At 39.9% G+C, this 13,628-nt stretch overlaps 1 protein-coding gene across 1 annotated transcript in view; it reads right to left on the bottom strand.

The window, feature by feature from the left end:
* The window catches only part of LOC127016377 (cytosolic phospholipase A2 beta-like), a 29,706-nt gene extending 21,664 nt beyond the window's left edge, over positions 1–8,042 (bottom strand). Inside the window, exons 1-3 of the mRNA XM_050896818.1 lie at positions 8,022–8,042; positions 1,639–1,711; positions 398–574 (exon numbers count right to left, since the gene is read on the bottom strand). Coding sequence (XP_050752775.1) covers positions 398–574; positions 1,639–1,711; positions 8,022–8,042 — 271 coding nt within the window. The remainder of the gene's footprint in view (positions 1–397; positions 575–1,638; positions 1,712–8,021) is intronic.
* Positions 8,043–13,628: the final 5,586 nt, after the last annotated feature.

The raw sequence follows: 13,628 nt of genomic DNA, 5'->3' as shown, positions 1-13,628 counted from the left end.
AGAGAAAGAGGTATGAAAGACCCCACTGACCATTCACTGGGCATATTCCTTACAATTCCAGTCAACAATGTTAAAAAAGTTTAACTGAAACTAGAGCTAGTTCCAAAAAGGGCTGTTAGGATGATTACAGGAAAGGAGAATGCATATTAGAGAAGATCCGAGGAGACTGGCTTGCTCAAGTCTAGCAACACAAACATGATGGCTGTCTAGAAGGGTTAGGTACTAGGGAGGAAGATCTGTTGCAGCTAAAGGCCAGTGTGGGCCCAAGAACGTAAGGGCATGAGCAAGTCGGAAATCTTCATCTCACTTCCAGCTACATCTACTCCTTGTGGTTAGTGCAGTCAGTGCCTCGAGCAGCCACCCTTTGGGAAGAGCCAGGGTGGGAAAGCGCATTTACTTTGTGAAGCTTGACAACGGTGTGAAAGGAAATCTCCAAGGTGATGTCTTTCAGAGCTGGAGTCTGGACTTGACTGAAGATGTCTACTGCAGCCCAAGATGCCTAAATACTTCAGACTGGTATCAAGCAGTGAATAACATTGCCCCGCAAGGTTTTGGCAGGAAAGTGGAACTGTCCCTTCAATAGAGTAGATAGATAGAAGAGATCATTGAAACTCAGAAATACAGGCCTTGTCACACTACCACCTTTCTAGTGTCTACCTCTGGACGTTGGCATTTGCCACAGGAGTACAGGAAGCCCTTCAGCAGGCAGTTACTCAACCAACAGGGGATTCACTCCCTCTGGTCTCCCTCGCATCTGGGCTTGGCCAAGGTTGTGCTCGGCCCTGCATGGCGAGACGAGAATGGTCTCAGCTGTTATTCAAGTGACTCACTGCACAGTGATGCTTTTTTGGCTGAACATGTCGTTTTTCACTAGAGGAATACACAGGCCAGAGGTTTCAAGAGTGTGAGAAAAGGCAGCTCAAGGTCTCTGTCCTGACTGAGGAACCCACAGGAGACTTCTGCAAAAATGGCAGCTGAATGGCTAGTGCACAGTACACCTTGAGAAGGAGCCATAGGAGGCTGTGAGGGTGAGATAATGAGTTAAAGAAAGTTGAATACAAAAGTACATAGAAAAGTGTTTTGCCTGCATATTCAGCATGTGCTTAGGGCTGGATCTCCAGAGGCCCTCCTTAACCAGAAACCTTCAATATAATTTAACATGACTAGTCATCGGACAACAGCAAACACCCTGAATGACACTGTATTTTAGAAGGCTTGAAATTCTCTAATTTACCTTTGATTATTGTGTATAATTGATACATTTCAATAAAAGGTCCCTAAATACGTGGCCTGTGTGGCAAAATTCCAGTCCATTATATGATTTATACCAATTATGAACATCAAAACCAAACAACTCCAAGCAGATTTACAGATTGCAGTGTCCTCACAAGGCCTACCTTCCCTTGTTGGCCCAGGAAATTCATCTGGGAGTCTTGGTTTGTACCAGTTCCCTGAAATACCACTAGATATATCCTCCAATCTAATGAAACCTCAGGCATTTGATCTAATTACAGCTCTGGCGTTAGTACTTCTATTGCTTTTCTTTATGTATGTTGCTTGTATACCTTCAGAACTTAGGAACATTGCTCACTGTGTAAACTCTGGAGGTGACTAAAAACCAATCAAACCACAACTCACACAGGTCTCTTGACTTGATGTTCTTAGCTTGTATGATTCTTACAGAAAGCATGTGGATGGGGCAAAACTTCATCTGCAGAGGAAACAAATGCAAATAGTTTTATCAGCTCAGAATACAAAAACAATGTGTATTTTGAACAGTACAGGGGACAATCTGTCCTTCTGTTTGTCTGTTTGAAGTGAGGGGACCACTCTCCAGTGAAAGTACACCACATTAAGATGATAGCACGATTGCACACTGGGCTATTTGCTAAATAGCTTGAGTAAGTGAAGACAGAGAAAGACAACACGGACTCAGACAATGGTATGGAAAGCTTTTGTAATCACCCTAGAGGTGCCTATTTTCATAAAACCTGATGCGTGCATGGCCATGGTGATGGTTGTACTGACAATCTGCCGAGGGTCCTGTGCCACAGGTAGGTCAAAATTGGGCCTTCAGAAGGCAATACCAGGAACTTGCAGCTGCCTGCCAGGGTCCTGGCACAGCACTGAGACCAGGCCAGGACATGGCAGTTGCCAAAGTGCTCTAAAAACTTCTGACTTTGTATCGCAACTAGGGCTAAATTTTCATGACACTTGTAAGCAGGCCAAGCTCACCAAAAGGCATCTAGAGGAATGCACTACTGACTTTGAGTGAATGGACCATAGGCGCAGCAGAGACCCTTCAGATGAAGAAAAAAGTACCCTGCTTCAGAGGCAGAATCCCACATCATTAGGTATCTTGAAAATACCTAATGGGAATGGAACCACTTCCCTTCCAGACATGAGATTTATTTCTATCATAGGCAAGCTATCATTGTACTGCTTATTTCAAGTTACTTGTTCCTAACTCTAACAAAGAATTAAGCTTCCCAACCTAAGCTGGTCAGAAAATATTTGCCATTTTTAAAAGACATTCTGATAAGCCTGAATGAACACACATATACAGACATGTGACAATCTTAATACTAAAAGCGGGAAAATATTTCCTTCTTTTTTCAAATTGGAACATTTAAATTTCTTTTTAATTTTCTGTTGAGTGTTTTATCTATTTTTTTGCATATTAGCATGGCTTGTCAGTAATAATAAGCAATAACATACAGTTCTGCTACCACTAATAAATTAAAACAGGGCCACACCATGTTGGAAGTGTTTCATTAGTTTGAATAGTAGCTTAAACTACACACTGACTGAAACATCGTATCTATTTGTCTAAATGAGAGTATCCCATTACACTGTAATGAAATAATTTAACAATTTTATTTTGAAAGTACTACCATGATTAATTTTCTTGACACTGAAATGATTAACTTTGGAGATACAAAGAGCTGGGGAAGGAGGAACTTCTCTATAGAAGGAGTCACTCACTACAGTTAATCTGAAATTCTTTTAAAATGGGGTGGAGACTATTGGACATGTTTATTAGAGATGAGAATAGCCTTCATTCAGTTTCATTCATTCTTGTTTAGAGGTAAATTACATTACACCAAATGGATACCATTTGAACTGTGAATTAGCACATTCAAATAAAGGCTTAATATTAAATTTTATGCTGTCGCTTTTAAAGTTACATCCTTCTAAAATTCAGATGAATATTCAAGAGTTGCCCTGAGCAGAGAAATGCTGTTGTTAAACCTACAAAATCACAGATTACTCTGTCTCTTGGCCTCTTAGTGGTTGCTTGAAACATTTTTTGTATAAAAATGCAAGACACATTTGTTCTTGTGTGACAAGAACCATTTCTATTACGTTTTCCTCCAATTTGAAACTGACATATTTAAAACGTTCTGAGTTTAATGCATTATGGACATTACAAGTTCCAGCTGGGACACTTCCATATTATTCCAGTTGGCCACTGAAAGAATTTGACTTTAATTTTCCTGTGCAAATAGTTATTTAACATAGAAGTACTAACTGGAACACTCAGTCAGCATTCCTAGTGGGTTTCATTAACATGAAATATTGAATTACGTAGCCAATTACAGAGCTTACTGTTTTTAATTAATATGTTAATTCTGTGTTATTTTGTAATCAACTTCCCCCTTGCTCAAGAGAAGCCCGAACCATTCTTAGAGTCTGCCTTCACTGGAGAAATAGACGTTGGTATACAATTTGCTTTGAACCTTTTGTAATGAAAATTTCCTAAATGCTTATAAAAATGGTACGTCTGCAGTTCATCATCGGAGTACTCTCAGTTGTGATAGGTGTCGTGTCTTCATCCTCTCCCACTAGAGCCAGAGAGCCTCACTCCTCCTTCCTTCCCCTTTCAACAGCAATCGTCTCCCTTAAACATGTCAACATCTGCCCATTGATGGAAACATCATCAAAGATGACTATTCACTACTTCTGATTTGGTGCAGCTTAGTCCTTGTATTGTTGCAGGGTAAAAGAGAAACAGGTTCAGATGGGTAAATGTGGCCATAACAAACCCTACGGGCTGTGGAAATCCCCAGGGGAAGCCAGAAGCCATCCCGCTCTCAAGACTGCAGTTACTCCAGCCTGTGATAACTATTCACAATTGGGCTAATTCTTTTTTTCATCAGAAAAAGGCGGAGCTAATTTTCTTCTACAATGGTCCTGACCAGACTATTAGGGTCTGATTTGGGTGGTCTAAAATAACATCTTTGCTCAAAAGTGCTGGCACTCCAGAATACCCTTCTAGAAAAAATAATTATGATTAGAGATACCATTTGCTATTTTCGTAACATGAAAAGCAATGTGTAATTTCACGATTAATGCAAATTGATAAGCACAGACACCATATCCAGACAGCTCTTTACAGTCTTGCAGCTGTACTGGTCTTGCTCTTTTTTTCCTGCATAGGCACACAGAGAGTAACAAAACCCCTCTGTAAATACTCAGAGTCAAAGGTAGCTTTCCCAGAAGCACACCATTATATTTTTGCTGGAAAATTAGTAGTGCCACATTGAGGCTAATGACAGAGTGCAGGATTCAGCTACCTGTGTATGTTTGCATCCTAGACAATAACACTCCAGACCAATAAATAGTAGCACGTCCAAAGTCCCAAAGAGTAGGCTAAAAAATGCAAAAAAACCCAACCCAAAACCAAACTTCTTTTCATTTGACAGCATTTAGCACTAAACTACATTTCTGTACTCTCAAAGCAAGTTTTGGGGGAGCCATTTCAGGTCTAAAATACAGAAAAGTCAATAAACAGGAGATAAAACTAGCACGGCAGAATTGCCACAGCTGTGTCAAACCTTAAACTGAAAATTCGCATCTGTTGCCAACATCTCATTGATTGTAATAATACATGTTTGCTGGCCTACTGTCTGGCTTCCAGAGAACAGTCATATGCCAGTCAGCTTCAGGAGGACACATAATTCTCCTGTTTACAGGCAGTTAGTCACTTCAAGGTTTCATCCCAAAAAGACAACTTTGAGAGTATGAAATCTTCTCAAAGCTCATTAATAATGAGGAGCCTATCAAGATGATCTTTGGATGGCAGTGAAAGAAGAAAAACCTACCAACAGCTCATATCTTTGATTTCACTCCTTATTGCCTCTCCATGCTGCTCCTAGAACAAGATCTCCTGGCTACCTTCACTAGAAAGTTAGTCTTCCAGAGGGTAGTTTCTGCAGAGCCTGGCAATCTGGGAACCTCCTCCCATCACCACCTCTTTTTTCTTTTCTTTTTTTTTTTAAAAAAGTCCTTGGTTTGTACATGTTGGAAGGCTGATTGGAATCTCAGCATTTCGCTCCCCCTGCACCAAACCTAAGCAGTTCTCTGAGCAGAGTTATCACCACGGGATAACACCAAGTTATATGAAGTTTTATACGAGGAGTTTGCTCTCTGTCTTTTGACATTCTGTAAACAGCCGTAGGATTTATCACTCAGCTTTATCAATATCTTTCAGACATGAATAATGACTTCCTTTCACGGATTACTTTTTCCAGTGGTGTTCTAGAAGCTGTACAATATCTTATGTACAAGACCTCACACCAAATGCAATCATTTGGCGTATTCTTTTCAATGCCAGGTTGGATGGGGCTTTGAGCAACCTGATCTAGTGGAAGTTGTCCCTGCCCATGGCAGGGGGGTTGGAACTGGATGATCTTTAAGTTCCCTTCCAAACCAAACCATTCTATGATTCTATGATTCTTACCATTTATTTTATCTTAGATACTGAGGATTTGGTTCAACTACAACTTGGCAATTAATCAAATTAAGGTTAAAGCTATAAACTTATAAACTATAAAAAAGCTTCATGACCAGCCTGGTGCCAAAGCACTCTCTTCCACATAGATTCTTTAACATTTAATATGGGCTGAGTTTATTAGCCCCTCCATCAGTGAGAATACTGTTAGCAATTTGTCCTTCCAACCAGCTGCCTATTTTCATTAAAATTAGAGGAATGCAAAGTTCTGGTGGGAAAAGCGACTGACTGAAGAAATATGCAAAACCAGGAGAGGGGATAGAAGGAGAGAGCATGACCATGAAAGCTTCATTTTCCTTGGGAACCACAATTATCCAAAATCTTATCATTGGAAGTTGAACAGTTAGTGAGTAAATCTAATTTGCTTTACAAATATTTACTGTAATTTCATGTTATCACTGATGGATTGTTTCAAGAGCCATTGTGGATTTGGGATGCACCCCCTGTTCAGCACCTCTTTACAATCAGTCACCTCTTTACATGTATGAGTGGGTCCCTTGGGGCTTTGTATTGACAGAATTTCTGAGTATTTTACCACATAAAAATTATTCTGCAGTTCACAAAATAAAACTGCTAAAGAGTAATTATTCTTGTCTAGGCAGAACAAAAGACCCTGTTATGAATATCAAAAGCATTCCCAGCAAGTTGTAAATTAATATTGTCCATCACTTCTGTGCCAATTTGGTAGCTTTTTTAAACAGCAAAAAATTGACTGGGAGACTTTTAGTAGGTCTTCCTAGATAGTTCAAAGTATCCACACTTTTCTAAACTTGCTTTTTTTTAATATAAAAGAAAAAAAATGCACAAAACCACTCTGTTCTGATTTCCATATCTATTTACCAATTTACACATACTGAAAAATGCATTTGCGTGACAGAATGGCAGAGCTACCTGCAGTACTGAATGAATCTCCTTCCTTGGGAATAGAATCTTTCTGACCTGAAGCTATGCTTGTACTGTAACCTTTTGGCAGTGTTGCCTATTAACTAGGAGCGTGTCTATACTCGTGGAATAGCAGTTGCAGCATTAGGATGAAATATAAGAACTTTTGCTGTAATTGAAACTTTCTAGATAAAATTATACCTAAGCTATCTACTCATCTATCAGATCCAGAATTATCTTATTAGATACAACATTGATACTTAAAGTTGATACATAATATTTATATCTAAGACAGACAGATAGCTCTGGATCTAACAGGTAGATTGATTAGATACAAATTTTATCCAGAAAGTACATCACATTTACGATTTATATTCTTTGCCCTGAGCAGCCAATGTTTGAAAATTTTTAATCTATCATTTGAACTATCTGTTCAAGCTACTGATATTTTCCTGAATCTTTAACTTCACCTGCAAATATTACCATAGCACAAGTATATTAAGTATTCTTTATTCTTAATGATTAATGATTCTCTATAAGCCATAGCATGTAACATTGTTTCTCACTATATTTAAAACCCACGAATGCCCATATTTCTTTTATTTGCTGCAAAATTTGACGTAGGGCTTGATACATAAAGAACAGTTAGTTGTAAATAATTCACATCTTGCATTTCAGACACCGCGTCCATTACTTATATACATGAGAAAATAACTCTCAGCTAATAATTCTGTTGATTTATACTGAAAACTATCAGTTAAAATCTCTGAATGGAACTTACTATTAGAAAACTCGAGTCCAGACATGAAATACTTCCACTAGACTCGCAGACACTGTGAACATTACATTAAAGATAGCCAAATCAGCCAAATAGCTCATTAGAACTCTCCCCTGCAGCTAAACTAATATAAATTATGCTTTGTTGCTAGAAAAAGCTGATGGGTTTTTTCAGCTGGGGCAAGCAACAAACATGTGCTGTCCTGAGAAAAGCATGCAGTAGGGCTAGAGCACTTTCATTTTACAGTGAGGTAAACTCATCAAGGCCAGCCCTCTCTTCCTTCCTGGTGTTCACTCCAGCATGTACACCTCACGATAAAAGAAAAGGCCCACCTTTTCGCTGCATTTTCGCTGAAGTTCACCTACATATTAGTTACTGTGAGGTAAAAGGGGAAAACGGTAAATTTGCAAAGTTCAAGATGACCCTGCCACATCGCACCAGCAGCAGTTTGTCCCTGCATCTCAGCAGATGCAAAGAGGAGGGAGTTTGCTTGCGAGAACTGGAGCAGGGAGGTCTCAACAGCAAGGTGCTGGGCCACAGCAAAGCGCGGAGCTGCAATTCTCTTACCTTGGCTGGTGGGCTCCCCATGACACACAAGATGGCGACAGCAACAGAAAACCCAATTTGGGTAACAGATCTGTCAGCTGACAAATACGCTCACAGCTTGTTGTTGCTGCTGAAATAACCTGAAGGACACATATAATTTATACAGGCACTGAGCTCCACCCTCTGCCTCCTCTGTGTGGAGAAGAGTCTGCCTACGTCTCAGAGGTAAAGATCTGCAATGTCAGAAGTGAGAGGAAAGTTGCAGTTACTACTTCTTTGCTTGTCACTTCATTACCTCTCACAATTTGTTATTGCCCGAATATTGTCCTGCCAGGTTTTTGGGTGGATTCTGCCATGTTCAGAAAGTCTTCCTTCACTCCCCGTCTCTTCCATCTATCTAGTCAGTAGCTGAATTTTCAGTAGCTTTTAAGTTCTTCCACAAAATACTCCAGAAAAAAAATCAAAGGGAGGGGACAGCTGAATCTCATCTATTCAAATTTCTGGTGGGAGACCAGCCCACTTCTGAATGCTCTTTTCAACTCTTCCTACAATAGGGACTTGTTTTGATATATTACTGGGAATCTTTCTGCCAACCAGTAAATCAAGTCTCCTTCCTTTGAAGTACTTACTGGATGATTACCAGGCCAATGCAGAGATGCTGGTGAAATCGAGATAAATATTGCTGGGGAAAGGGAAAGCTGCATACCTCCTGGGCTTTTCCCCTCTACACACTTCTTACAAGAACGTGACAACTTGACATCTCCCAGCTTCCCATCCTATTCCCCCATCAGCTTGCTGGTGACAGTGGTGGGTCCTAAGGCATCCTCTGGAGATGGAAGAGGCATGGCTTCCTCCACCTCTCCCATGCCTACTGTGGACGGCTGACAGACAACCCATGGGGTGCCTGTCAGGACATTGCTCCAGGCAATCTGTTCTGGCTGTACCTTTATCCATACCTGCAATTTCATCTTGGATGTCATGCAGACCCAGACTTGGAAAAGGCCTGGGGGCCTGCAGTAAGATATGTCCTCACTGGGGGGCAGTAATATCAGATAGGACCAAGCCTCACCAAACAACCAGTGGACACCTTACACTGATGGAAAGGGAAAGTGTCAAGAGCTAATTTTCATCAAATAGTAGTTATGAGTTTGGCTTTTGGCACGAGAAGAAAAAAAATGAAATGTACCCACAGTAATTGTTTAGGAAAGTAGGTTTACCTGAAATCTTTGGCTTTAGATTTTTCCTGAAACTCAGATGCACACTGTGGATCACCTTTAAACCACTTTTTAAAGCATTTTCCACAAAAAACTGTCACCAGTTGAAAATCAGTTCTAGCCAGATGCTCCTGGGCTTATGCAAGTGACAACCAACAGCTCAAACTGACATTTCACAAAGACTCTGCTGTGGCTGGCAATGCAACCACCATGCTAGCGGTGAGGACTGGATGCAGGCTTACCCAAGCAGCAGGGTGAGAACTTGAGTGCTTAGTTAGGTTGCAATCTTTGAAATACTAAAAAGAAAGATATCTCAAATAAAGGTCTGCTGTGTATGTGCAGCAAATCAAAAGGCCGCTACAAAACTCACAGAAAAATAAGCCAAACTCATCAGAAAGCAATCTGGGGTTCAGAGCAATTAACCATGCAAGTCTTGCGCTCCTGCAGTAACATTGTTTTGACAGCCTCACTTGTGCATTTTCACAGGAGCAGTCAAGACTGTGGTGCAAGCATTCTTCCCCATGCTTCCTTGGACACAGGATTCTGTAGCATCCCATTTCCAGAGATAAGAAAAAAAGCAAAGAAAAAGGGAAAAAAGCTCTTATTCAGAGTGCAGTTTTGGTTTTTGTCCTTTATATTGCTGTTGCAGCTTTGATCACACGTTCTGCTGCTGTGGTGAACTGAGAGACCAAAATAGTAGGCTGACAAATTTACCTCCTAAAGAGAAGGCAAATGGAAAAACAGCCAGAGAAAAATGAACTCCACTCAAAGAGGGGTATGCGTGCCTGGAAATGGAGCAACACATTAAAAACAGAACAGCTGCAGCAGGGAGACCCAGGTCTTAATGGAACAGGAAAGAAGAAAAAAAGCTCCCAGAATGTCTTCAAATCAAGGTGCAAAAGTTATTTTGGAGAGCTATGGAACTGATTTTTCCAATAGCCCCTCCAAGAAGTTAACGTTTCCAGTAAATCAGCATGGCCAAAATACATAAAACATTTTCTGTTGCTTGTCAACAAGCACGCTGACAAGTACCACGTCCATTTCCTCCTGGACATGAGGGAGATGGGCTACGTGATGTCAGGCCTTACTACAGACACAAAAAATGTACAGCATGGGGAAAGTAAGACAATAAAGTCAACTGCATAAAGAAGGAAGGACAAAATTAGAAGGTTAAATCTAAAGCAAAGAGGGCACAGCACAATGCATTAGTGAACTAGCTAAATAGTAGGCAATATCTTCAAGGGGGTACAGAAAATCCTCCTCCTCCCCTTTTTAGAGGGAGGACATAGTCATGCCAGGCTTATACTAGTGGAGTTACACTCAGAAAATACAACACTGTATCTGTGGTTTCAGTTTGTAAAGGGCTGTTCAGGAGACAAAGAGAAGAGGGATTCTAGAAAGATTTTACGGGTTAATTAAGCTGGTCTCATTCCACCTTTATGACTGAATCTTATTTCTTTTCTGAATTAATATTAAGAAAGTACTTGGAAATAAGCTATGAGAGGGGAAAAAAAGAGATAAAAAGACATATCAAATTACACGGAGGTTAAATTGCTTCATACACTACCTGTTGGCACTTGGATAATGTATGCATGAGACTACGTGAAAAAGAATCAGAATGGAAGGAATGCAAGCCCATGCTGCTCCCTGTATGCAAGAAATAAAAGTTAATTAATACAGTGTTCAGCTTCATGCAGCTTACCCAGTGGGCTGCTCACTAACAGCCCCTTGCAAGAAGCTACTCAGAGTCACTGCCGAGCTGTCAGAAACCAAGCAGTAGAGTGGTAGCTGTGATTTGGATCATCCTACTGCTAGCATAAACTTAAAAGCTAACTGGGACAGAACTTAGAAAACGTACTGAAGACTCATTTAGTGGAGTTCATTATTTACCACAGCACTGGCAACAGCACAGCAAAATTTCATACAAACATGTCTCAGCTTTGGTGTACAAAAAACTGCCCTCAGTGAAGCACTGTCTTCATAGTCCTTCCATGCTTGATCCTAACAGCTTCACAAGCAAGGATGGCAATTACTGAAACACTCTCCTATAAATATAAATCTCCTATGATTTTGTTTGAGAACATTTGTTTATTCATCCCATGAAAGATGTTAAGTAGAGATAAGTGATGGATCTTCCTAGGGCTAGATGCTGCCACACCATTGAGGAGATGGAGGTGGAAGACAGTGCAGCTTTGCAGAGACTTGTTGTGCCAGACAGTGACAATGGGAGATGACAGTCGCTTTCTCTTTGCCTCATAAATTGGTTCGTACCTTGTTCAGCTCAGTGGCTAGGTTAGAAAAATTATAGTAATCTGAGAAAATAATTGTCTATAGTCAAATTCAAACCAAAAAATTTCCAAATGTTCTCAGACATTGGGAAAAAAGTAATTTTTTCCCTAGGTCATCCCCAAACTATTTTTTTTCATATTTGAGTTATTTAACCACTGTAAAAAATAATTCAAACAAAAAAAAATGTGTTAAAATATATCTCCATTTTTCAACTCAACATTGCCATGTGAAACTAGAAGCTATAAAGCAAAGCTTCAGAAACGCCAGATTTGGGGACCTTTCAGAACTGAAACATTTAATTTTGAAATAAAATCTTTCTAATTTTTCACTGTTTCCTCCCTGCCCCATTCTTTTTGAGCAAAACAACACAGCTAATTTGAAATTATTTTAGATCTTTGAATGCTTTCCAAACAACCATTTTCAGCACACCTGATATTAATTAGAACAAAATACCAAGTTGTCTATCTGAGTAGCCGTCAGGTGACAGCAGCATTTGTAAAGGAACCATCCTTCTGAATATCAAGATCTAAACCTGTTTCAGAAAAGTAAAAGGTGCTATATCCTCTTACCTGTCTCCTGAGCCACTGCAATCTTAAATAAAGATATTATACAGTAAAGCCAGTATCACTGGCTCTTTTTCCTGGCTGGAGTAAGAGAGCTACTAATTTCCTTAGATACTTTGCAGGTGTGGTTGTAAATACGGCACGATAGTGATCTTTGCAGCTTCAAGATGGGAGGAAGCTGCTTATTACTTACCTGGGGTATCTGAGGACTGGAGTGTTATCTTTCCAAGACACGTCAATGTAAAGCCACACGCTGAAACCCACTGTGTTTATGTTTAGAAATTGTTCTTTTATTTTAAACCAAATGATTGCAGAGCATCTAATTGAAATAATTGAGTAAGATATTTCAATGTCATTCCACTCAAACCAGTTTCTGAGACCTTTATCTTCACATCTTATTCAAATAAGATGTCAGTATGAAATTGCTTGAGTAAAGACCTCAAAAGAGTTAGGTAAGTATTACACTTCACCACTTGGCTGACAGGAAGACTTGACTTATGGTTATGGTATTTAGCTTCAAATTATCAAAAGAAGGGTTTCTTAGTTGCCACCAACCTCTTTTATTTTTTTAATAGTCACTTTTTAGAATCAAGAGACTAACTCTTGTTTTCTCCTATTGTTTTTCACTCTCTAGGGCTGTAACTTCTTTGGCGCAAGACCTACTAAGGAAATGTTTGCTACTGAATGTTATTATACTGGGCGAGAGTAATTAAAAACCAAAGGTTACTGTGATTGTATGACACACATAGCAGTATTTCCTTTCTAACCCTGTTGTTGTGTCAAATCCTCTTTCAGCCCTGTATGTGATTTTATTTAAGGTTCTACCTTTATCTGAGCACAGCCCTTAGATGTTGGCCCAGAAAGGGATAAAAGATATACAAGGATTTATTTCAAATAATATGCAAGTCATTAAGGGTTCAATTCGTTCATTCCTGGCAGTAACTTACCCTCTAAGTAGCCCTCCAAAATGAACAAGAGTAAAGACAGTAGCAGGTATCCTCACTATGTTATTCTGTAGGTTAGTATAGTTAATGGGTAGGCTTTTTAAATAAAGCTAGCATCAGCCAACCTGTGTCCTAGCTTAAGTAATCTGGAAGACTTTAGTGAAGTGTAACTGTAAGAAAACCACTCATCTGAGCATAGAGACGCGGCAAAGGAGTACAGAAACAGCCAATTCAGGGTGAACTGAATACATCCAAGTATATCACCAGTAGCTTCAGAAATACCTGCAAAGTATGCCTTTGTAGCAGGCATACTGATCACAAAGAAGAAATGAACACTGGCACAGAATTCTTGGTAAATATCAGAAAATGCTCAAGTCTTAAAAATATCTGCGGGTTAAGTTTCATGTTGCAGCAAAACTCCTCTAAGAGCTAGTTGTCACTAAAAGAGGAGGTCTTGCTCCCATCCCAGTCTCAAGCTTAGAGAGTTCTGTCCCTACCCCACAGTATTGGCTCTGGTACTCTTCTGGCCAAATGCTAAGCTCATTTGAGGAGCTGAAGCAATAGAAAATTACTCTTTCCCTTCTTCTGAGGAATTTCCTGGACTGCCCTTCTTTAGTG

Source organism: Gymnogyps californianus, chromosome 5 (assembly GCF_018139145.2).
Source record: "Gymnogyps californianus isolate 813 chromosome 5, ASM1813914v2, whole genome shotgun sequence".
Classification (NCBI taxonomy): Eukaryota; Metazoa; Chordata; class Aves; order Accipitriformes; family Cathartidae; genus Gymnogyps; species Gymnogyps californianus.
The sequence above is the reverse complement of the archived record's forward strand: the minus strand, read 5'-3'. Positions and strand labels throughout refer to the sequence as shown.